Below are 27265 nucleotides of genomic sequence, written 5' to 3'. Positions count from 1 at the left end.
AGAAAGGCAAATGAAAACATCAATGAGGTATCACCTCACACCAGTTATAATAGTCATTATCAAAAGTCTACAAATCATAAGTGCTGGAGATGTGAAGAAAAAGGAACCCTCCTACACTATTGGTGGGAATATGTAGTGGTACAACCACTATAGAGATCAGCATGGATGTTCCCTAAAAAAAACTAAAAATAGAGTCACTATATGATATAGCAATCTCACTCCTGGGCATATATCTGGAAAAAAATAAAAAATATTCAAACACCCCAATACTTATTGAAACACTTTTAACAATAGCCAAGACACAGAAGTAACCTAAATATCCATTGACAGATGAATGGATAAATAGATTATTACTTAGCCATAAAAATAATGAAATAATTCCATTTACAATAATATGAATGGATTCTGAGATCATCATACTAAATTCAGTCAGTCATGAAAGATAAATTTCATATGCTATCACTTACATGTGGAAACTTAAAAAATGTTAAAAATGAGCTTAATGACAAAACAGAAATAGATTCACAGGCACAGAAAACAAACTCATGGTTACCAAAGGGAAAAGGTGAAGGATAAATTGAGAATTTGGGGTTAACATATACACACTACCATATATAAAATAGATAAACCACAATGAGCTCTGTATAGCATAGAGAAATATACTCAATATCTTATAATAAGTTATAAGGGAAAAGAATGTGAAAAAGCCCCAGGCTCAGATTTCAGGGGCCATTCTTAGTAACAGAGAATGTGCTTCTTTTCCAGAATACAAATCAGGACACCTGGGTATTCAGTCTCATTCAACTAGGAATATAATCTCTAGTCAAGTATCCCACCAGAATGTGTAAAATGACTTGATAAGCAGAAATCAAGATAAACTAATAGTAACTAGGTACAAACTATGAATGTGCAATTTTTCAAGCAATGTTCCAAAGTTGGTGCTGTCAGACCTGAATTCAGCTTCATTCATACTAGATATCATATTTTATCCCAGTTTGATCAAGAATCATCACTATAATTCCTGGTAACCCTGAAGATAAGCACAACAAACCAGACAGATTAATCCTGAATTTAGGCATATATTATGATGTGTCTCTATTATTTGAGAAACATAAGAATATTCTCCTTTGTCAATAGCTTTCTAGTGACCAACTTATCTAAACCTGCCTTTATGGCCTTGTTTCTTAAGCTGTATATAATGGGATTAAGGGAAGGGGGCAGAAAAATATAGAAAGAAGATAGAATGAGATCAGTGAATGAAGGGGACCCTAAAATAGGTTTCAAATAAGCAATAAAAGCAGTTGAAAGAAAAAGTGCAACAACTGCCAGGTGTGGGAGGCAAGTAGAATAGACTTTTGACTGTCCCTCTGTGGATGGAATCTTTTTGACAGTGGAGAAGATGTATATATATGAGATTATGATGCACAGAAAGCAACAGAAATCCAAGACTGCATTAACAAGAATGAGCACAACTTCTGCAGTTATATTCTTTGAGCAAGTAATAGCTAACAGCTGGGGAATATCACAGAAGAATTGCTGGATTTTGTTGAGGCCACAGTATGATAAGGAAAAGATTCCTATTGTGTGCATAGCAGATAACAAGCCACCACTGAGCCAAGACAGTGCAACAATCTGGACACATCTGTCCCTGTTCATAATGACTTCATAGTGCAGGGGATGGCAAATGGCAGTGTAGCGGTCAATGGACATTCCTGTGAGGAGCAGCAATTCTGCCACTGCTGAAAAAGGTACCAGAAAGACCTGGATGACACAGCTAAGAAATGAGATGGAATTCCTTTGTATCAAAGAGTTAAAAACAATTTTAGGCACAACAGCTGAAACAAGGCAAATATCAAACAGGGACAGATTTCTTAAGAAGAAGTACATGGGTATGTGGAGGGATGGGTCTAAGGATGTGATGGCAATAATGAGGCTATTTCCCATTAGGGCTGCCAGGTAAATTATTATAAAAAACACAGATTGTAAGAACTGAAACCTCCATGTGCCAGAAAAACCCAAGAGAAGAAATTCTGTTAGCACTGAGATATTGTTCATTCTTGACGAAACATTCTGTGTGAAAAAAAGAAAAAAAATTTGTTTAAATGATCAAGAATTCTAAATATAGCATATTTTCCTTCAATAAAACTGAGAAATAAAAACTTTAGGTGTTTCTATTTAATGTTCATCATATAATGAATGTGTTGTGTATGTGCATGAAAAAGAGAGAGAGAAATGAAAAATAATTTTAACAGTATACTTTCTCCATCAATACAGTTCAATTTATTAATCATATGTTTGTATGTATTATTTTATCATCTTTACTTCTTCTTCTTTTTGTGTGCCCAAATGTTATAATGCTATGCAAGTACATAGCAAATTGTTTCAGATTGACAACAAAATGCAACCTGGTCTCATAAATAACAATTTAATTCACATATTAATGAAAATAAGGGGACCAATATAGAGTATCCATTGATCCCATTTCATATATTATATCCACTTGCTTTTCATTTTTTGTCTTTAAATCAACTGTTTTACTTAAAATTATTTGCTGATTTTCATCTTAAAAATAAACTCCATGAAATAAAGAATTTTCTCCTCTCTACTTTAAATTTCATTCCTTCCTATACTTTTTAAATCTCTTCTTATAAGATTTTAGGTTATTGTACAATTGATTAAATGTCATATCCCATAATTTCTTCTTTTGGTCTTTTGAGTTTCTATAATTCTTCCTTCACACTCTCTTATCATTTTGGTTACCTAGATTTCACTTTTTTAAAGTTTTTCAATTAATTTTTAAAATCCATATGCCTAGACACAATGACAGAAAGCTAGAAAGAGATAAATACACACGTAAATGTTCATGAGGTTATACTTATTAATACAAAATGTAGAATTATGTGAAAGGTTAAATTTCTGTTTACAAAACTGTATTTTCTTTCTCTGACTTTTAATTACTAATATAATTTTCCTACAACTGAAAAATGTTTCCTAGTATCATGAAATCTTTGCAAATATTTTGCCTAAATATAACCCCATATTAAAGGGAAAATTCCATGTATTTCTCTACTTGATTTAAAATTGACCAAAACTTTGATGGTGAAGACATCAAAAAGGCATTGTTATAGACATAGACAGATGCAAAAATATACATAGATATGCATATATAAAATATCTATATATATAAACTTATCTCTCTTCTAGTTATCTAGTCTTGTCTCAACATGTTTCTGGTATTATTACTTTAATGCCTTAATTGAGACCATTAGCTACGGCCTGTCTTTTCCATTCAACAATCAACAACTATTCCCTATTCATTTAAGAATCCAATTAATATAGCTGAATAAAATAAAGAAAATATATTTGTTTTGAAATTTGGGTGAATCAATTTAGAGTAAAATGTTGAAATAAACTGACATGTCTGTTGATTTTGTTCAGTGCACAATTTACATTAAAATACTCCTTCATTTAAATCTTGCAATTTTGTTAATATTTTGTTTTCTTCCTAGATTGGCTAGTGTTCTTTATTTTTATTAATGTCATACATTCTCTCTCTCTGTTTTTCTGTCTCTGTCCATCTCTCTCTTTGTTTCTATTTCTCTCTTTCTCTCAGTAGATAGATATACAAATCTATTTAGCTGGACAGCTAGCTATCATCTAGATCCTTTTTAAAATTCTTTGAATAATGTAAATAGCTAAAAAATACATGAAAAAGAAACCATTGTGATCAGATGCTTGGAATGCAATATATTTGCTCATATTTTCTTGGAAGAAAACTACCTAAAACTAATCATTCCAAAATTATATTCATTTAAGAGTTATCAAATTTATTAGAGTAGAGAAGATATTTATATTTGAAATATATCTGAGCCTATATTCTAGATTCTCAAATGCACAGAGTTACAAAAATATTTTTCTTACTACCCCTCAATGTAGTCTATGATCTCCATAATATTCAGGACATTTTATTGTTAATGATATTACCAAATTAGTTACCACTTTTTGACATCTCCCTTTATCATTTTACTTACTTTTTTTTCTTCCTGGACACAATTTAAATAAAATATTTTCAACTGATTTTGCGTTGATTATGGTGTGCTCAGATAGTTCTGTATATTACAAATAAGTTATGTAAATAGCAATTACAATATCTCATAATGTCCTTTGTATGAGCTCATTTCAGAATTTATTTTTTTAAACCCATGTTTTAGAGATCTTAAATTAAATATCATGGCACAAGAAAATTTCTTACTAGAAAACTAAGAAATAAGGGTTTTGGCAGGCTTCTCATTTTCTGACTGAAATTATAACCAACCACCAGAATAAAAGAAAAATAACAGTCACTAAAGTATCTGTTCTATAGAAGATAAAGGAAGTCAGCAGGCTTTGTATGCAGTTGTTGGTGAAAATATTACTCACCATTAATGTTAATGGACAGAACTAAGTCTGACTTTCAAATATTAAGAAACTCCTTCCTTCTCTAATAGGAACTTTCCTTTTGGCTCTCTTGACTTTAGTATACATATTGTTGGTGAGAATAGAGCCTAAGGATAGTGATGATTTTATATCTGTTGTCCATGTCTCAAGGGCTTAAAGTCTGAAATTCTCCAAAGGGATATGCTGCTGCTTTTGTGTAAATTGGCTTATTGTATCTGTCCTTCACAATTATAAGAGATAAATCTTGGCACTACCTAATATGTGGAAATAAAATACCACAACTGAATTTTCCTTACCAAAAAGTCTCTTCCAATACTGGTATACAACCAAGAGTCCCATTAGTTGCTAAGAAGACATTTAAGGAATACACTTATCCAATCACCAATGAGCCTTTATAGAAAATAAGCTATGTGACTGGCACATTCCAAGGTATTGGTTATGTTATTCACAATGGGCTTTTTGTTTGTTTATTGTTTTTTTGAGAGCTAGGTTTTATTTGGGACAAAATGAGGACTTAACCCTGGGAGGCACCATCTCAAATAACCCTGAGAAAACTGCTCCAATGAGGCAAGGAGGGTAGTTAGGAAATACAAGTGTTTTGCAACAAAGGTTATGTAGTAGGGAAAGAAGGATTACTGCTAATAACCAAAAACTAAGATTGTCTTGTTAAGAAATTTAGTCCAGTGTGGGCCCAACAAGTGTCTGGGCTCACTGAAATCATTCCCTTGGCACCTCACCTAATTGTGGCCAGTATCTTGTATTTTCACAGCCTGAATTTCCTCGTGGCTCAATGTTAAGAGTGGTTGCAATCTGATGGCTGCTAGATGGCAGGCATTCTTTTTTTCCTTCCTGAGTTCCCTCAGGGCTTTCCAGCAGCTGTGCACACATTTTATAGAAGTTTGCTGCTGGTCTTGTGAGGGTTACTACTAGTCATGAGGAGCAGAGGTTACCATGAAGAATCATAGTATTTTTTTCTAGATACTAAGGGATGCAAGAATTTGGCTCATACAATATTCTCCTAAAAATATCTAGCTATCTGAATACTTGCTGTGCCAGTTTTCCCAGAGCACAAAATACCTCACCCCTAATCTCCACCTTGAGCCCGCTCAGGGAGTGTTGAAATCCAGCAGTTGCAATAGCTCATGATTTAATTCATGTAGAGGCAGATGGCAAATAATGTCAAGTACCAATTTCCAGTTCAGCAAAGTAACCAAGCCATACATACATATTCTTTTTTTCCACATTAACCTCTATCATGTTCGATCACAAGTGACTAGATATATTTCCCTGTGCTATACAGCAGGATCTCATTGCTTACCCACTCCAAATGCAATAGTTTGTATGTACTAACCTCAAACCCCCAGTCCAGTCCATTCCCTCCCCTCCCTCCTGGCAACTATTTGTCTATTCTCCAAGTCCATGAGTTTGTTTCCTTTCTATAGATAGGTTAATTTGTGATGTATATCAAATCTAAGATATATGATATCATATGGTATTTTTCTTTCTCTTTCTGACTTACTTCACTTAGTATGAGAGACTCTAGTTCCATTCATGTTGCTGAAAATGGCATTATCTTGTTCTTTTTTATGACTGAGTAGTATTCCATTGTGTATATGTATCATATTTTCTTAATAAATTAATCTATTGATAGACATTTAAGTTGTTTCCATGTCTTGGCTATTGTGATTGTGCTGCAATGAACATACAGGAGCATGTTTCTTTTTCAAGAAAAGTTTTGTCTGGATATATGCCTAGAAGTGGGATTGCTGGGTCATATTGTAATTCTATATTTAGTTTTCTGAGGTACTTCCATACTGTTTTCCATAGTGGTTGTACTAATTTATGTTCCAAACAACAGTGAAAGAGGGTAACTTTTTTTCCTTGCATCATTTGAAATTTCTCCCATTCCATAAATTGTCTTTTTTTTCTTGTTTCCTTCCTTTGCTGTGCAAAATCTTTTAAGTTAAATTAGGACCCATTGGTTTATTTTTGTTTTTATTTCTATTGCCTTGTGAGACTTACCTTTCTATGGTTAATGTAAGACAATGTTTTGCCTATGTTCTCTTCAAGGACTTTTAAGGTATCTTGTCTTACATTTAAGTCTTTAAGGCATTTTGAGTTTATTTTTGTGCATGGTGTGAGGGTGCGTTCTAGTTTCATTGATTTACACGCAGCTATCCAGTTTCTCTAGCACCACGTGCTGAAGAGACTATTTTTTGGTAAGTCTATTTAAAGTTTTGTCAATTTTGTTTTTGTTTTATAAAAAGCCAGCTCATTGTTTAGTTGAGTTTTCCTATTTTTAATCTCTATTTATTTATATTTTGTCTTTATCATGTCTTTCTTATGTTAATTGTGGGTTTAGTGTTATATTAGTTGTAGGCTTTTTGTTGTTGTCTTTCTTATTATTGTTCCTTAAAACATAAAGTTAATTTCTTATTGGAGATATTTATTACTATAATATAGAAACTATTGCTACAAACTTTCCTTTTAGAATTCCTTTTATTTGTACCATAATTGTAGTATGTTTTATCTCCATTTTTATCTACCATATTTTAAAAAATTTTTCTTTTGAAGTTTTTCTTTGACCAATTTTTTCAGCAGAATGTTGTTTAATCTCCATGTATTTATGATGATTTATTCTTATAAATTGACTTACCTTTTATCACATTATACTAAAATACTCTCTTCTAGCTTCTAATTTTTGGCTCAAGCATGAACTATAAGCTTATTGAAATTATATTATTTGATTAATTTCCTATCTCTGGTTACTTTCAAAATTCTTTTTTTTTGTCTTTGACACTAGATAGTTTAATTATAATTAGTCTCATTATGGCATATATTTCAACCTGATCAAATCAGGTATTGAAATCTAGAAATGAATTTTTCACTTCAATTATTGTATTTCAGCTCCAGAATTTCTGGTTTTTTTCTTTCTCCACAGTTCCTAACTCTTTGTTGAGTCAATATTGTCACTCTTGCATAATTTTCCTCATTTGATTTAGCTGTGTATCCGTATTCTCTTTTAGTTCATTGAACATCTGTATAAGTGTTATTTTAAGTGTTTTCAGCTGGCTAATAGATCTGTATTTTTTTATGGTTGATATCTGATGTGTTACCTTATTTCTTTGTATGAGTCATGTGTCCATTTCCTCTCTTAGTTTTGTGATGCTTTATTCATTTAGGAAAATAAGTACTTCTCATAGATTTTATACTGGATTTGTACAAGCAATGGCCTTTACCAGTAAGTATATCTGGAGGTTCTAGGACATCCCAGACTTTTTCTAATCCCTTTCTCACCTTGCTGTCTACCCACAGAATACAACTCTAATGTGGTGCTTAACTATGTTGGCTGTGTCGTCTAAATTTTGGAACCAGCTCTGTTAACACTTTGAATCAGATGAAAAAAACATCAGCATTCTGGAGTTCCCAGCATGTCTCAGTGGTTAACAAATCTTACTAGTAAGCATGAGGTTGTGGGTTTGATCTTGCTCAGTGGTTAAAGACTTGGCATTGTTGTGAGCTGTGGTGTAGGTCACAGACATGGTGCAGATTCCATGTTGCTGTGGCTCTGGCATAGGCTGGCAGCTACAGCTCCAATTAGACCCCTAGCCTGGGATCCTCTATATGCCACAGGCCACAGGTGCAGCCCTAGAAAAGACCAAAAAAAAAAAAAAAAAAAGAACTCCAGCATTCCTGTTTTGGTCCAGCAGATTAAGAACCTGACATAGTGTCTGTGACAATGAAGGTTTGTTACGTGGCCTCATTCAGTGGGAAATTGTCTAGATAGATAAAATAAAAGCCAGAATTAGAAGGAAGAAATTTTTAAATGATAAAACTCACTAGTAAATTCAATGATAATATAAAGATAGAAAATCACCCACTGACAAATATCATATTAAAAACAGCAAGCATTAGAAGGGTAGAGGACAAAGCAGAACATTGAAACTACATTTAAAAATTAAGAGACCAGCAACCAGAATTAATTCTGTACATATACCAATGACTATATCAAAATCAAATTGGAACCACAAACCAAAAATCTATAGTGGAGACACACATAAAAAAAGAAAAGCAATCCAACACAACACTAAAGATAGTCAGTAAATCACAAGAGAAGAGGACAAAAGAGGACGAGAAGGAAAAAAATTCAAAATAGCAACCCAAAGTAATTAAGAAAATGGCAATAAGTACATTTTTAACCATAATTACACTGAATGTAAAATGATAATATGCTTCAACCAAAAGTCAAGGACAGGCTGAGTAGATAAAAAAACAAGACCCATACACATGATTTTTCCAAGAGACCCTCTTCAGAGCAAAGGATATATACAGACTGAAAGTGAGGGTATGGAGGAAGGTATTCCATGCAATTTGAAATTAAAGGAAAGCATGATTAGCAATACTCATATCAGATAAAATAGACTTTAAAATAAAATTACAAAAAGGACACAATCCAATGATCAAAGGATCATTCCAATAAGGTATAACAATTGTAAATATATATTTATCCAACATATATTTGGAGCCAAATATATAAGGCAAACTTAACGGAGAACCAAAATATATAAGGCAACTGCTAACAACCATAAAGTGGGAAACTGATAATAACACAATAGTAGTGGGAGACATTAACACCCACATATATCAATGGACTGATCATCCAGGCAGAAAATCAACAAGGAAACACAGTGCTTAAGTGACATTCCAGACCAGATAGACTGAAGTTCATACAACAGTTCATCAAAAGTAGCAGAATATATATTCTTCTTAATGGCACATGGAACATTCTCAAGAATAGATCACATCTGGGGCCACAGATCAAGCATTGGTACATTTTTTTAAAAATGGAAATATTTTAAAGAGTTTTAAAAGACCACAGTTAGGAGTTCCCATCATGGGGCAGTGGAAATGAATCTGACTAGGAACCATGAGGTGGCAGGTTCAATCCTTGGCCTTGCTCAGTGGGTTAAGGATCTGGCATTGCTGTGGCTGTGGTGTCGGCCAGCAGCTACAGCTCCAATTGGACCCCTAGCCTGGGAACCTCCATATGCCATGGATGCGGCCCTGAAAAGACAAAAAGACAAAAAAAAAAAAAAAAAAAGACCACAATTATATGAGACAACAAAAGAAATACACAGAAAAATGTAGCAAAAAACACAAACTCAAGGAAGCTAAACAATATGCTACTAAAAAAACAATGGATTATTGACAAAATCAAAGAAGAATTCGAAAAATACTTGGAGACAAATGACAATGAAGACATAACAATCCAAAACCTATGGGACACAGCAAAAGCAGTTCTGAGATGGAAGTCCATATCAATATAATCTTATCTCAGGAAACAAGAAAAACCTCAAATAATTATCATCTAAAACATCTATAGAGGGAAGGACAGACAATGCCCCAAATTTATAGAAGGAAAGAAGTCATAAAGATTAGAGAAGAAATTAATACTATAGAGAAAGAAAAAATAAATCAATGAAATCAAAAGTTGGTTCTTTGAAAAGAGCAACAAAATTGATAAAATTTTAGCCAGATTCATCAAGCAAAAAAGATGTTTCAAATCAATAAAATTAGAAATGAAAAAGAAGAAATCACAACTGACAACACAGAAATTCAAAGGATTATAAAAAACTGCTATAAGCAAGTATATGCCAATAAAATGGACAGCCTAGAAGACATGCTCATATTCTTACAAAAGTACAACCTATCAAGACTGAACCAGAAAAAAAATAGAAAATATGAATAGACCCATTGCAAGAACTGAAATTGAAAATGTGATTAAAAACTTCCCAAGTACAAAAGTCCAGGATCTGATGGCTACACAAGTGAATTCTATCAAATATTCAGAGAAAAGTTAATATTTATTCTTCTGAAATTCTTCCAAAAAATTTGCAGAGGGTGGAACACTCCCAAGCTCATTCTATGAGGACAATATTACCCTAAAACAAAACCAGACAAAGATATCACAAAAAAATTACAGGCTAATATCACTAATCATTATAGATGCAAAAATCCTCAGTGAAATACTAGCAAATTCAGTAATACAATAAAAGTATCATACACCATGATCAAGTGGTATTTATCCCAGGGATGCAAGGGTTCTTTAATATCCAAAAAATAAATCAGTGTGAGACACCACCTCAAAAAACTTAAAAATAAAATAGTATCATCATCTCAGTAGACAAAATCCAACACTCATTTCTCATATAAACTCTTTAGAAAATGGTCATAAAGGAAAACTACCTCAACATAATAAAATCCACAGATGATAAATCCACAGCTAACATTATTCTAAATGGTGAAAAAAATAAAGCATGTCCACTGAGTTCAGGAATATCACAAGTACATCCACTTTCCATACTGTTATTTAAACTAGGTTCAGAAGCCGTAGCTATGGCAATGAAAGAAGAAAAAGAAATAAAAGAAATCCAAATTGGAAAAGATGAAGTAAAACTATAACTATTGTCAGGGAACATGACACATGTTCCCTAGAAAATTCTAAAAAGACTACCACAAAACTATTAGAGCTCATCAATTAATTTGGTCAATTTTCAGAATACAAAATTAATACACAGAAATTGATTGCATTTCTATACATAAAATGACAGATCAGAAAGGAAAATCAGGGAAACAATTCCATTTACTATCATATAAAACAGAATAAAATACCTAGGAATGAATAAACCTACCTAAACAGAAAAAAAAAATCTGTACTCTGAAAACTCTAAGATGCTTCTGAAAGAAACCAAAAATAAAACAAACAGATGGAAAGAAATACTATCATTTTGGTTTGGAAAAATCGTTATTGACAAAATGAGTATGCTACCCAAGGTGATATACAGATTCAATGTAATACCTAACAAATTACCAAGGACATTATTCAGAGAACTAGAAAAAATATTTTAAAGATATAAATTCCAGAAATAAACCTATGGTCAACTAATCTATGACAAAGGAGGAAAAAACATACAGTGGAAGAAAGATAATATTTTCAATAAATAATGCTGGGAAAACTGAACAGCTACATGTAAAAGAATGAAATTAGAATATTTTCTAACCCATATACAAAAATAAGCTCACAATGGATTGAAGACCTAAAAGTAAGGCCAGATACTCCTAGAGGAAAACATAGGCAGAAAGCCCTTTGACATAAATCACAGCAACATCCTGTTTGACCCATCTCCTGGAATAATATCAATAAAGACAAAAAAAATTGACCTAATTCAAACTCAAAAGCTTTTTCACAGCAAAGGAAACCATTGAAAAAAGAGGAGACAATACACATAATTAGAGAATATCTTTGCCAACAATGCAACCAACAAGGGCCTAATCTCTAAGTGTGTAAACAACTCATTCAACTCAACAACAGCAACAAACAAGCAACCCTATCAAAAAATGGGCAGAGGAGTTAAATAGACACTTCTCCAGGAAGACATATGGATGGCCAATGAGCACATGAATAAAAGGTTCAACATCATTAATTATTAGGTAAATACAAATCGAAATTAAAATGAGGTGCCATCTCTCACTGGTCAGGATGGGCCTCATTTACAAGTCAACAAATAACAAATGCTGGAGAGAGTGTGGAGTTTTATTTTGGGAATCTTCCATCACTATTGTTGGGAATGTAAATTGGTACACAACCAGCATGGAAAACAATATGGTGATACCTGAGAAAAATAAATATAGAACTACCATATGATCCAGAAATCCCACTCCTGGGCAATACTTTCATTCAAAAAACATATCCAATCCTATTTTCATTGCAGTGCTATTCACAATAGCCAAGACACAGAAACAATCTAAATGTATATTGACAGATGAATGGATTAAGAGGTGGATTGAGAGATAAATACAACGTAATACAACTTGGGCATAAAAAATTACAAAATAATATCATTTGCAGCAACGTGGATGCAATGAGACTCATATTAAGTGAAGTAAATCAGAAAAAATAAATACAAATACCACATGATGTCACTTATATGTAGAATCTAAAATATGGCACAGATGATCCTATCTATAATACAGAAACAGATCACAGACAGGTAGTGAAGACATGTGTTTGCTTGGGGTGGGGAGCGAGGAATTGTATGGATAGGGAGTTTAGAGTTGGTAAAGGCAAAATATTACACTTGGAATATTTACATGAAGTTGTAAAATTACAAATGGTGCATCAATTGCCATGAATTATTACCCCTTTTGTGGGAATTCCCTTTTTGTTTTATAATGACACAGATGCTGTTAACTTCTCAATTGATCTCTAGAACACTGCCAGAGATATCGTGGTCTGTATATCACAATTAACACATTGTCTCTCTGGATATAAGACCTGTTGCTTCCTATTATACCATCTTTCTGATATATTTCCCTCTCCTGTAATAATGAAGCATAGTTTTGCTGTAGAATTTTGAGTTGATAGTGTTTTTCTTTCAGTAATTGGAGTATCACACTGCCTCTGGAAAGCAAGTTTTCTGCTGAAGAATATATGGATGAACATAAAGAAATAAGCAAGTAATTTTTTTTCTCAAACAGTTTTTGGAATTATCTGCTATATAATCTTTGATTCTTACTGTTGAGTTCTTTCACCTAGACCTGTATGCCCCTTCTCTTATTTCCTCTTTTCCCACAGAGGTAACTAGAGACTCAGTGGTAGGGGAATTGGTAATGTTATTAAAGGATATGACTTTGCAACTAGAAAATTACAGAGATATGGAGATCTAACATATTGCATAGTAATTATAGGCAACCATAATGTGATATATAATTCAAAGTTGTGAAAAAAATTGTACTTGACTAGAACCCACATGTTTGGACTACATTTACATTTTGCTACAAGTTGTACCAACATATCTACGCAAGTTCTTTCTTTAGGGCCATTTGTTCAAATAAAGTAATTTGAAACCCACCCAAAAAAAAACCATAATAAAAAGGTAAACTTATATCTCTAACACACACACACACACACACACACACACACAACACAAACTTGCCCTTTTTGTAACCTTTGGGATTATATGAATTATTTAATGTATTTATCCAATCATTTAATACCAACAGCTAAACAAATTCTGATTAATGCTTCAGGTTCATGTTTCAACTATTGAAAATGTAGTCATCATTTGTGCATGTGAGAGTATATTGAATTAACCCCAAGAAATTTATCCCCCACTGTGATCTCATTAAGATGACTGGGAGGCTTAGATCATGATTATTTAGCATAAAATGTTTCATAGTTAGTCCTTAGGGAAACTGAATTTGGTCCTCACCATTTTTCCATATATGCAATTCTTTGGCAATTTATATTTGTGCATATTGTTTCTAATATCAGATGTTGCCAAATATTTAAATACTCATATACATATATTATCAACAATAACTCCATATGCTGGAGAGGGTGTAGAGAAATGAGAAAATTCCTACACTGTTGGTGGGAATATCAATTTGTACAAGTATGGAAAACAGCATGGATGTACCTAAAAAACTAAATATATAATTACAATATGATCTATCAATCATATGGACATATATCTAGACAAAACCTTCCTTGAAAAAGACACATGCACTTGTATGTTCATTGCAGAACTATTCAAAATAGCCATGAATAGGAAACAACCTAAATGTCCATTGACAGATGAATGGATTAAGAAGATATACACAACAGAATACTATTCAGCTGTAAAAAATAACAAGACAATGCCATTTGAAGCAACATGGATGGAACTGAGAGTCTCATACTAATTACTAAGTGAAGTAAATCAGAAAGAGAAAGACAAATACTAAATGATATTACTTATATCTGGAATCTAATATCTGGCACAAATGAACATATCTACAGAAAAGAAACAAACTCATGGTTGTGGATAGCAGACTTGTGGTTGCCAAGGGGGGCAGGGAGAGAGTGGCATGGACTGGGAGTTTGGGGTTAGTAGATGCAAACAATTGCATTTATAGAAACAATAAGGTCCTGGTGGATACAATAGGGAAATATATCCAATCACTTGTGATGGAATATGATGGAAAATAATAGGAAAAAAAGAAAGTATGTACATGTAAAACTGGGCCATTTTGCTGTTAAACAGAAATTGACAGAATGTTGTAAATTGACTATAATAAAATTAAAAAAAATAAATGATGCATGGTAGAGCACTTCCTAAAAAAAAGAAATAAAAAATAGAAACCTTAATTTATAAAGAAATAAAGGCAGTCTACTCTTCCATTCCAAACCAAATAGAATTACAAATGTTTATGTATTTTGGCTTTAGTTAAGACCATCTATGTACACACACAGTGTTGATGTCCTTTCAAAAACCCTCACACCATGCATGAAAATAAACTGAAAATGACATAAAGATGTAAATATAAGACAAGATACCATCAAACTCCTGGAAGAGAACATAGGCAAAACACTCTCTGACATCAACCTTACACATGTTTTCTCAGGTCAGTCTCCCAAAGCAACAGAAATAAAAGCAAAAATAAACTAATCAGACCTAATCAAACTGACAAGCTTTTGACAGAAAAGGAAAACAAAAAGAAAACAAAAAGACAACTATAGAATGAGAGAAAATAGTTTCAAATGATGCAACTGACAAGGGCTTAATCTCTAGAATCCATGGGAGCAACTTGTATGACTCGAAAGCAAAAAAAGCCAACAACCCAACTGAAAAAAAATGGGAAAAGACCTGAATAGACATTTTTCCAAGGAAGATGTACTGATGGCCAACAAGCACATGAAACAATGCTCAACATCCCTGATTATTAGAGAAATGAAAATCAAAACTACCATGAGATACCAACTCACACCAGTCAGAATGGCCATCATTAATAAGTCCACAAATAACAAATGCTGGAGAGGGTGTGGAGAAAAGGGAACCCTCCTGCACTGTTGGTGGGAATGTAAGCTGGCACAACCACTATGGAGAATGGTATGGCGGTACCTTAGAAATCTATACATAGAACTACTATATGATCCAGCAATACCACTCTTGGACTTATATCCAGACAAAACTTTTCTTAAAAAAGACACACGCACCCACATGTTCATTGCAGCACTATTCACAGTAGCCAAAACATGGCAATAGTTGCTGATATTGTCTAGATATAGGAAAGAGTCCTTAGAGCTACCTGGTAGCAGGAGGTGTCACAGGAGCCACTAATGCCCCTGCATACTACTAAAACTATCATGTGCCCAGTGAATCTCTGCCACATCCCTCACCAAATCCATGCCTAGAAGCCACCCAGCTGCAGCAGAGGTAGCATAATACTGCTACTGCCATCACTTGCTCTGGGTACATGTGAGCCAGAACTCTAGGACTGGACACTTGCTCCTGCATATACTTACCTGCTATCAAAGGAATGATAAACATATAGGTAGGCAATATGAGAGGGCAAAGTAATAGCTTTCACATAAAGGATCACTACAAAAACACACAAAAAAGCTAAATAATGAGGAGATAGGTAATATGCCTGAAAAAGAATTGAGAATGACACTAGAGATGATCCAAGATATTCGAAAAAAGAATGGAGACACAGATCAAGAATTTACAAGAAATATTTACCAAAGAGTTAGAGGACTTGAAGAGCAAGAAAACTAGGAGGAATAGAACAATATCTTAAATGAAAAATACACTAGAAAGATTCAATAGGGGGAGAATGGAAGAAGAAGAATAAATAAGTGATGTAAAAACAGTTGTGGAAATCAGCATCACAGAAGATAATAAAGAAAAAAGAATAAAAATCTTAGGAGTGTCTAGGAGACTTCTGGGACAATATTAAATGTACCAGCATATGCATCATAGGGGTTCTAGAAGGAGAAGAAAGAGAAAGGGCCAGAGAAAATATCTGTAGAGATTATGGCTGAAAACTTCCATAACATAGGAAAGGAAACACTCATTAAAGTTGAAGAAACACAGAAAATACCATACAAGATAAACCCAAGGAGAAACACAGCTAGACACATACTAATTAAACAGACAAGATTTAAATATGAAGAAAAAATATTGAATGCCACAAGGGGAAAGCAACAGATAACATAAAATAGAACCCCATAAGGATAGCAGCAGATTTTTCAGCAGAAATTCTGCAAGGCATAAGGGATTTGCAACATATATTTAAAGAGATAGAGAGGAGGAACCTAGAACCAGAATATTCTACCCAGCAAGCTCTTATTCAGATTTGATAGAGGTATACAAAGATTTTCAGACAAGCAAAAACTAAGCTAATTCAGCACCTCCAAATCAGCTCTACGACAAGTATAAAGGAGTCATCTAAGCACAAAAGAGAAAGCTGGAATCAGAAAGAACAAAATTTCCAATAAGAAAACTCACTAGTAAAGTCAATGATAATATAAAGGTAGAAAATCACACATCAACAAATATATAAAAACTGGCAAGCATGAGAATAGGATAGGAAAAATGCAGAAGGTTGAAAATTCATTTGAGGAAGTTATCATTGTGTCTCAGTGGTAACGAACCTGACTGTCATGAGACATGTTTCTATAATATTTTCTTAGCCTCTTTTTTGAAAACTCCATCTTGACCTGCTTTACTTTACCCCATCTTCCTGCTTGAAAAACAGTAACAGTGATGGTAAATGACTTAAGCTTAAGAACAAAGACCTAAATCATAAGTTATTCATAGGGTCAGCTGAATGAGGACATAATGTTTTGGTCTAGGCACACCAGACCTGTGCAGATTGGCATGCCATTTGCACAAGCATGATATGCCCTCTAAAGAATAAGAGAAAGAGGAACCTCATGGCCCCAAGTGGTTTATGACTGGTCATTAGGAGAATATGCATTAGCAAAGAGAACCAAGGTGCAAACCTAGGCAAACTGGGTTGCCACATATAGGCATGCCCTTTGCAGAAGCACAGTGAGGATTCTCTGAAATGCTATGCATAGATAGCTATTGCCAAGCTTCCTCAAATGCTAATGGTTGTTAAATTCCTAAAGGTCAGAGTAAAAGCTTTACGATCTACCAGCTATGTGACTTTTAAAATAATAAAATAACTTATAAAATAATAAAAAATCCTATATCCTCCACCTAGAGCCCCCTCCTCACTTGAGGTAATCCTAAAGAGCACAATAAAAACAGTGTGGTTTCTTGAGGCAGCGCTCTTGGTCCCTCAGACCTTGAATCCCCCGGTTCCCGTCTTTACTTAAGATAAATGTCTGTGTGTCTTGTTTTATGTTAACTTATTTTTTCCTTAAGTTTCACAGCACCCGTTCTTCAGCCCCATCCTGCTGATCTGGTCTTGGCACCTGACTAGTATCCATGAGGGTGCAAGTTCAATCTCTGGCTCTAGTCAGAGTGTTCAAGATGAGGTGTTGCCATGAACCACAGTGTAGGTTGCAGACATGGCTTGAATCTGGCATTGCTGTGGCTTTAGGCTGCAAGCTGCAGCTCTGATTTGACTCTGAGCCAAGGAAATTCCATTCCACAGGTGTGGCACTAAAAAGAAAAAAAAAAAAGAAATGTATTTGAAATTAAGAGACCAGCAACAAAAACCAATTATGTACACATATTGATGATTATATCAAAATTAAACAAGAACCACAAACCAAAAAATTATATTAGACACACACATAGAAAAAACAATCCAAGCACAACAGTAAAGATAGAAAATCACAAGAGAAGACAACAAAAGAGGAAGGGAAGAACAAAGAACCAAGTAACAATCCAAAGTAATAATGAAAATGACAATAAGTACATACATACCATAATTACATTGAATGTAATAGATTAAATGCTCCAACTAAAGGACATGGACTGGCTGAGTGGTTGCAAAAACAAGATCCATTTATAGGCTGTTTACAAAAGAACCACTTGAGATCTAAAGACACATACAGACTTAAAGTGAGGGGATGGAAGAGGTATTACATGCAAATGAAAGCCAGAGTAGCAATACTCATATCAGAAAAAATAGATGTTAGAGTAAAGAAGGTCAAAAGAGACAAAGAAAGACATGATATAATGAGGAATTCCCATCGTGGCTCAGTGGTTAATGAATCCAACTAGGAACCATGAGGTTGCGGGTTTGATCCCTGGCCTTACTCAATGGGTCAAGGATCTGGTGTTGCCGTGAGCTGTGGTGTAGGTTCCAGATGCGGCTCAGATCCCGCACTGCTGTGGCCCTGGTGTAGGCTGGCAGCTACAGCTCCAATTAGACCCCTACCCTGGGAACCTCCATATGCCATGGGTGGAGCCCTAGAAATGACAAAAAAAAAAGACATGATATAATGATCAAAGGATCAATCAAAGAAGAAATAACAATTTTAAATATATATGCACCCAACATATAAACACCACAATATTATAAGGAATCTTCTAACAGCCATACTAGGAGAAATTGATAGCAAAACGTAATTGTGGTGGACTTACATCAATGGATGATCAACCCAGCAGAAAATCGACAAGGAAACACAGGCCTTAAGTGACATCGTAGACCAGATAGACTTACTTGATGTTCATACGATATTCCATCAAAAAGCAGAAGAATATACATTCTTCTCAAGTGCACATGGCACATTCTCCAGGATAGACCACATCTTGGGCCACAGAAGAAACTTTGATGAATTAAAAAAAAGATGAAATTATTTCAAGAATTTTCAAAGACTACAATTCTATGAGACAAGAAATTAACTGTAAGAAAAAAAAACAGAAAAACCCACAAACTCCTGGTAGGTAAAGAATATGCTTCTAAACAACCAATGGATTATTGAAAAAATCAAAGAGGCAATCAAAATATACTTAGGGACAAATGATAATGGAGATACAACAATACAAAACCTATGAGACAAAGCAAAGGCTCTTCTGATACAGAAGATTATGCCATACGATCTTATTTCAGGAAACAAGGAAAAGCTCAAATAAACAACCTAACCTTACATCTAAACATCTAGAAACAGATAAACAGACATAGCCAAAATTTGGTGAGGGAAATAAATCATAAAAATTATGGAATAAATTAATGACAGACAAAACAATAGAGATGATCAAGGAAATCAAAACTTGGTTCTTGGAAAAGAGCAATAGACTTGATAAACCTTTAGTCAGATTCATCAAAAAAAAAGAGGGAGAGGGTTCAAAATTAAAAATGAAAAGCAAAAGTTACAAATGACACCACAGAAATATGAAGGATCATAAGAGAATGCTGTAAGTAACTATGTACCTATAAAATGGAAAATCTAGAAGAAATGGATAGATTCTTATAGACTTATAACCTACCAAGACTGAATGAAGAAGAAAGTAAAAAAAGTGATTAGACTAAGCACAAGAACTGAAATTCAAAATATGATTAAAAACTTCCAAAAAAGAAAAGGTCATTACTTGATGGCTTCACTGGCAAATTCTATCAAACTTTGAGGAACGAGTTAACATCTACTCTACTGAAACTCTTCCAAAATATTGCGGAAGATGAAACACTCCAAAACCCATTCCATGAGGCCACCATCTACCTGATATTTAAACCAGACAAAGACACCACAGAAAAAGAAAATTAGAGACCAATATCGCTGAAGAACAGATGGAAAAATCCTTAACAAAATACTAGAAACCATATCCATCTGAGCATTAAAAGTATCATACACCATGATGAAGATAGATTTATCCCAGGATGCAAGGATTCTTCAATATCTGCAAATCAATCAGTGTGACACATCACATCAAGAAACTGAAAAATAAAAAATGTTTTAATCATATTAACAGATGCATAAAAACTTTTGACAAAATTAAGATAAGCAACAATGGAGCAAAATGGCTGAGGAGTAAGATGTCACACACACCTTCTCCCAAAAACACATCAAAAAAACACATCTACATGTAAAATGACTCACACAGAACATCAACTGAATGCTGGCAGAAGAACTTAATCCTCCAAAAAGGGCAAGAAACTCTTGACATAACTGGGTAGAACAAAAGAAAAAAAAGAGAGAGAGAGAGAGAAAAGGAATAAGGACTGGACTAGCATTCCTGAGAGGGAGCTGTGAAGGAGAAAAGGACCCACATCCTGGGAAGCCACCCAACTGATGGAAAGATCAGCTGAGTTGGAGGGACCTCAAAATCACTGAGAAAAGTGCAGCAGGTGGACTAAGAATAGCAAAGCAGAGTGAAAGCCGCACAAATCACCTGAACCTCCATCCTGGAGTCCACGGCCCAGATGCTCAGGTGGGGGCTGAGTGCTGAAACTCAGGCTCTGGAGGTGAGCCCCTGGGAGAGTATTGGGGCTGGCTGTGCAGGGACAGCATGAGGAGCAAAGGAGAAGGGCACAACAGGCAGGGGAACAGTACACCACAGGCTGAGGAGGGGAATGCCATGGCAGAGGGAACCTGGGAGAAGGTCCAGACCCACAGGAGAGGCAAGGTGACATTGTTGGGGAGGGTGAGAGGAGGAGGGGCAGATTGCCATAGGAAACTCCTTGCATCAGAGTGTGCACATGCCTGTGGGATCTCAGAAGGAAGGGAGGCTCTGGTGCAGGCTACAAGCAGCGAGAAGACTCCTGCTTATTCAGGGGAGACTGGGCACTTCTTGTACAGGCTACTGGTGGCCAGGCACCTCTTCTGTGGACTAAGGGCATCAGGGGGCTAAGTGCGGCATGGTACCTCTTGCATGATCTACAGTTGGCAGGGACAGACTACAGCGGTTGTCTCTGAGGCCAGAGGAAGGCATGGCTTTCCACCAATGGGGGTCTGTGAGTGGGCCCCAACTCTGACCCTAGTCATCTCAGGGGATGGAAAAAAAGAGGGCACTGTAACCAAGCACTATACACTTTGGCTCTCACTCCCCTGGGAACACACCTGCCCTGCAGCTTCCACTGCAAAACACTCTGGGTGGTGCTCAGACAGTTGGATACTATCCCTTCCCAAGACCTTACAACTAGGAGTAGCTGGTGCAGCACCTCCTGCATGGGCTAAGTGGGACAGAATGCTTCTTGTGTGGTCTGCAGGTAAAGGGGGAAAACCACTGCAGTTATCAATGATTCCATATGTAGGTGTGGCCCACTGTTACTGGGGATACCTGAATAAATATCACTTGCAGCTCCAACCACCTCAGAGGGCACCACAGATAAGGAAATTATGACATAACACCACCTGTTGTTGCTCTCACTTCCCTGGGAGCACACCTGCCCTGCTACTGCCACTGCTAAACACTCTGGGCAGTGACCAGACCCTTGATCACTGACCCTTCCCAGCAACCTGCAACAAGGAACAGCTTGTGCAGCATATCCTGTGGGGGGTACGCAGGAAGAGGTACTTCTGGCATGGTCTACAGTAGGTGAGGGCAAATGACCACAATTATCTCTGGCTCCAGAGGTGGGAGTGGCTCACCACCACTAGGGGTCTGTGCACATACAGCACTTGCAGCCCAAGTCACCTCAAAGACACTATAGAGGAGGGCATTTTGATCAACAACAAATGTTGGTGCTCTCACACCCCCGGGAACACACCCGCCCTGCTTCCGCCACTGCCAAACACTCTGAGTGGTACCCACATGCCAGATCTCTGTCAGGTCCCAGGATCCTGCAACTAAGAGCAGCCTGTACAGCACCTCCTAGGTGGTCTAAGTGATACAAGTTGCTTCAAGCAAGGTCTACAGGTGGAGGGGCAAACCACCACAGTTATCACTGACTCTAGAGCTGGTCATGGCCTGCTCCCACTATGGGTCCCAGAACAGGCACCACCTGCAGTTCCAATCACCTCAGAGGAGGGCATTGCAATTAAACACAAGCTGTTGCTGCTCTCAGTCCCTTGGTAACTCATGCACCCTACTGTTGCTATTGCCAAATGCTCTGGTCACCTTGCAGATCTGCCTAGAGCTCATTATCACTTCCCAGGGTCCTGAAACTAGGAATAACCTGTACCACCTTCCCGCAGGTCCCTGCTGCTGTTGAGAGCCCAACAATTAGGCACTGGCTGCTGGCCCTAGCCATTGTCTCCTTCTCCCTGAAAACACACTGAGCATCCTGGGAATATCAGCCTGCTCACATCAAAGAAAGAGACAACAAATATTCAAACTCCCACACCAAAATAAGTGATAACACCCCAAGAAATACAAAGGGTTATTCTTGTATAGAAGTAGCCTTACAAGACTACAGTTTGGTTTCCCCAAACTCACAGAAAAAGAAAAACACAAGCAACATAAAGAAGCACAGAAACCATCCTTACTTCAAGGAACAGGAGAATTCACCTAAAGCAGTCAACAATGAAACAGACCTCTGTGGTCTGACAGATGTTGAGTTCAAAGGGGAAATAGTGAAAATACCAAAGGAATTAAGAGAGGATATGAACTGTAATGCAGATTCCTCTAGAAAGGAACTAGAAAATATAAGGAGGAGCCAAGAAAAACTAGAAAATCCATTTGCAGAGATATAAACCGAGCTAACGACAATAAAGACCAGAATGAATAATAAAGAGGAATGAATTAGTGATGTGGAAGATATAATAATGGAAATCACCCAATTAGGATGGCAGACAGAAAACCAAATGAAAAAGCAAGAAAGAAATATAAGAGACCCATGGGATAATAAAAAGCAGGGCAAGCTTCACATAATTGGAATTCCAGAAGGAGAAGAAAAAGAAAAGGGGATTGAAAATATCTTTGAAGAAATGATGGCTGAAAACTTTGCAAATCTAAATGATACTGATATCAAGATACAGGAGGCACAGAGGGCCCCAAACAAGCTGAACCCAAACAGGCCCACACCAAGACATAATAAAAATGGCAGGAGTTACAGATAAAGAGAGGATTCTAAAGGCATCAAGAGAAAAGAAAAACATTTATTATAAGGGAACCCCCCCATAAGGCTATCAGCTGACTTTTCTACAGAAACACTGAAAGCCAGAATGGAGTGGCAAGATATATTTAAAGTGCTTAAAGGAAAAAGTTTGCAACCTAGAATACTCTATCCAGCAAGAATATAATTTAAAATAGAAGGGGATTTAATTCTGGCCTTTCTATCCTGTTCCACTGATCTATATTTCTGTCTTTGCGCCAGTACCATACGGCTTTGATGATTGCTGCTTTGTAGTATAATATGAAGTCTGGGAGCATGATTCCTCCAGCTCCATTTTTCTTTTTCAGGATTTCATTGGCTATTCTGTGTTTTTGTGCTTCCAAACAAACTTTAAAATATTTTTTTCGAGTTCTGTGAAAAGTGTCCTTGGTAATTTGATAGGGATGGCATCAACTCTGTAGATTGCCTTAGGTAGTATACTCATTTTTGATAATATTAACTCTTCCAATCCATGAGCATGGTATATCTTTCTATCTATTCATGTCATCTTTGATTTATTTCGTCAGTGTCTTATAGTTTTTAGTGTACAGGTCTTTTGTCTCTTTTGGTAGGTTTCCTCCTAAGTATTTTATTCTTTTGGATGTGATGGTAAATGGTATTGCTACCCTAACATCTCTTTTTGCTCTTTCACTGTTAGTGTATAGAAATGCTGTCAATTTCTGTGTATTAATTTTGTATCCTGCAACTTTGCCAAATTCGTGGATGAGCTCTAACAGTTTTCTGGTAGAGTCTTTAGGATTCTCTAGGTGTAGTATCATGTCATCTGCAAATAGTGATAGTTTTACTTCTTTCTTTCAAATTGGACTCTTTTTATTTCTTTTACTTCTGATTGCTATGCCTAGGACTTCCAAAACGTTGTTGAAGAGTAGTGGCGAAAGTGGACATCCTTGTCTTATTCCTGATCTCAGCGGGAATTCTTTCAGCTTTTCACCATTGAGAATGATGTTTGCTATGGGTTTGTCATATATGGCCTTTATTATGTTGTGGTAGCTTCCCACTATGCCAACTTTCTGAAGGGTTTTTATCAGAAATGGTGTTGGATTTTGTCAAAGGCTTTTTCCGTGTCTATTAAGAGGATTGTAGAGTTTTTATTCTTCAGTTTGCTAATGTGGTGTATCACACTGATGGATTTGCGGATATTGAGGAACCCTTGCATCCCTGGGATAAATCCCACTTGATCATGATGTACAATACATATAATGTATTGCTGGATGCAGATTGTTAGTAGAGCCAACTAATCTATGACAAAAGAGGCAAGAATATACAATGGAGAAAGGACAGCCACATGGAAAAGAATGAAATTAAAACACTCCCTAACACCATACACAAAAATAAGCTCAATATGGATTAAAGACCTAGATATAAGACCAGACACTATAAAACATTTAGAGGAAAACATAGAACAAACACTCTCTGATATAAATGACAGCAACATCTTCTCACATTCACCCCTTAGAGAATTGACAGTAAAAACAAACAAACAAACACACAAACAAAAAACAAATGGAACCTAATCAAACTTAACAGTTTCTGCACAGCAAAGGAAAACCTAAACAAAACAAAAAGACAACCCACAGAATGGGAGAAAATATTTGCAAGTCAATCAACTGACAAGGGATTCATCTCCAAAATTTATAAACACCTCCTACTTCTCAATACCAAAAAAAACAAAAAAAAAAAAAACCCATGAAAAAATGGGCAGAAGATCTAAACAGACAATGCTCCAAAGAAGACATCCAGATGGCCGAGAAACACAAAAATAGAAATATAGATCACTGGAACAAGATAGAAAGACCCTAAATAAACCCAAGCGCCTATGGTCAATTAATATATGACAAAGGAGGCAAGAACATACCATGGAAGGGCTACATATTTATAATCAACGAAGAAGTGCGAAGAGAAGAAGACCACCTTCTTCTTCCTTTTGGGGTAAATGTCGAGGCTTAAAACATTAATTACTCCTTTGACCTAGTATGGTTTAACCAGGACAGTCATGGCATTATTTAAATCACATATATTAACAAAAAAGAGGTAACATATACTAAAATATTGTCGGAGTTCCCGTCGTGGCTCAGTGATTAATGAATGCGACTAGGAACAATGAGGTTGCGGGTTAGATCCCTGCCCTTGCTCAGTGGGTTAAGGATCCAGCATTGCCATAAGTTGTGGTGTAGGATGCAGATGCAGTTCGGATCTCGCATTACTTTGGCTGTGGTGTAGGCTGGCAGCTACAGCTCTGATTAGACCCCCAGCCTGGGAACCTCCATATCCCATGGGAGCAGCCCAAGAAATGGCAAAAAGACAAAAATAAAATAAAATAAAATAAAAATTAAATTAAATTAAAAAATAAAATAAAATATTGTAATTTGTCTTAGGTTTTGGTATAATGTTCCCTTTTACATAGATTTTTTTTCCCTTTTCACCTATATCTGTGTCTTGAATACATATAGAAATATTACTTGCCGAAGACTATTAATTCCCTGATTTAATGTAACATGATTCAGAACCCATGTCTATTTTTTTTTGTGTTTTAACTATCAGGTTTTGTGGCTTGACTGTATCTGGAGCGTAGATGAAATTTGTCTTCCTTCAAGGTATTATATAGATTGTTGCTAGGCTACTGTATTATTTTCTTGAGTGATCATTAACTTACAACAGCCTCCCAAACTCCTTCAAAAATTCCTTTCTGTATTTACTAACCTAATGGGATTTTTCAATTAACCATTCAATATTCCCACTTTATTCCTATCAGCTTTGCATTATCTCACTGACAGGCGACAAAGACCAGATATGAATAGTAAAGTCTACTTTATAACTCTCCATTCCCAGGATCTATGGCACTCCATTTCATTCTTAAAATGGACCAAATTTTGGTATAAGTTAAACACTAACCTATCTATTGTGCAAATGTTAGATAACATATATGGCTGTTTATGTAATAATACCAAAAATCAGGATATGAAGGCTAATGAGGCAATCTTTCATGTCCATCTATTTTATTCACTCTGAGTAAAACTCTTATGCTGGAAGTTAAAGTCTCTCAAGAGAACACAGATACTTGTCATAACACGAAAATACTGGCTACATTTGACTGATCCTGCAAAGATCACACAGCTAAAGCCAGAAAATAAATTATATCCCTAGGATATCTCAAATTTGAAGTGAGTCAATCTCTTTTCACTGATTTCTGTAAAAAGAAAATTCAGGAAGTGGATTTGACTGTGTTGCAAACATGTGGAAAAAGTTAAAAGGGTTCTGAAGAAATTCTCATGCCAAAAAAGAGGAAAAATGCAAATTTAAAAAAAATCTAGACACCAGTTGTTTTCACATGAATTATTGTCTAGTGCTGATGTTAGTCTTTTATAAGAAAGTCAATGTTTTCCTGACATGGATAATCATTTGTTTGGGAAAGATTACAATAAATGAATTACTACTCTTATAGTACAATAAAATTCAAAAAACAATGATAGATATATTTATGTAATATATGTGTTGTTCATTATCTCACCTCTCTGAAGTAATCATCCTTTTCTAGTTGAAATACATGTTAAGTTCATTGGGGAAAGAAATCTTTCTCATTGGAAAAAACATGAATTTCATATAGAAGAAAATGCTTGAACTGATATAAATAAAAATGGAAATTATAAATCTATGGAAAAGAGTGATATATAAATAAAACTAAAATGATTAATAGAAATATTTTTCTAAATATTTGTCAGTACTAGGTTACATAGAAGTTTAAATCCCCCAGAATTTAGTATTTGATGATTTTTATCCATTGTGTGTGTGTGAGTGTGTCAGTGTTTCCTATATTGTTGACAGTTTCTTTTTTATTAGTAAAATATAAACTCAAAGAATATACACACATGTAGGCCATCATTGCTATACTACTATTACTTTAACCATCCTTAAGCAACATTACTGCCATCGGCACACATAAAGTACTACATAAAGTATTACAAGGTACATTACTTCCACTACCAAATTACTTTTTTAATATTTATTAATCATCTTAAAAATAATATGTACA

At 35.4% G+C, this 27265-nt stretch overlaps 1 protein-coding gene across 1 annotated transcript; it reads right to left on the bottom strand.

The window, feature by feature from the left end:
• On the bottom strand, positions 1099 to 2055 carry LOC110259605 (olfactory receptor 14A16-like). Its single transcript, XM_021085082.1, has one exon. It carries the CDS (start codon positions 2053 to 2055, stop codon positions 1099 to 1101), a length of 957 nt encoding a protein of 318 aa, XP_020940741.1.

This window comes from Sus scrofa, chromosome 2, assembly GCF_000003025.6.
Source record: "Sus scrofa isolate TJ Tabasco breed Duroc chromosome 2, Sscrofa11.1, whole genome shotgun sequence".
NCBI lineage: Eukaryota > Metazoa > Chordata > Mammalia > Artiodactyla > Suidae > Sus > Sus scrofa.
This window is presented reverse-complemented; position numbering and strand designations above follow the sequence as displayed.

Excerpts from the sequence above, each read along its gene's own strand:
- LOC110259605 (XM_021085082.1), bottom strand. The coding sequence starts at position 2,055 with ATGAACAATATCTCAGTGCTAACAGAATTTCTTCTCTTGGGTTTTTCT.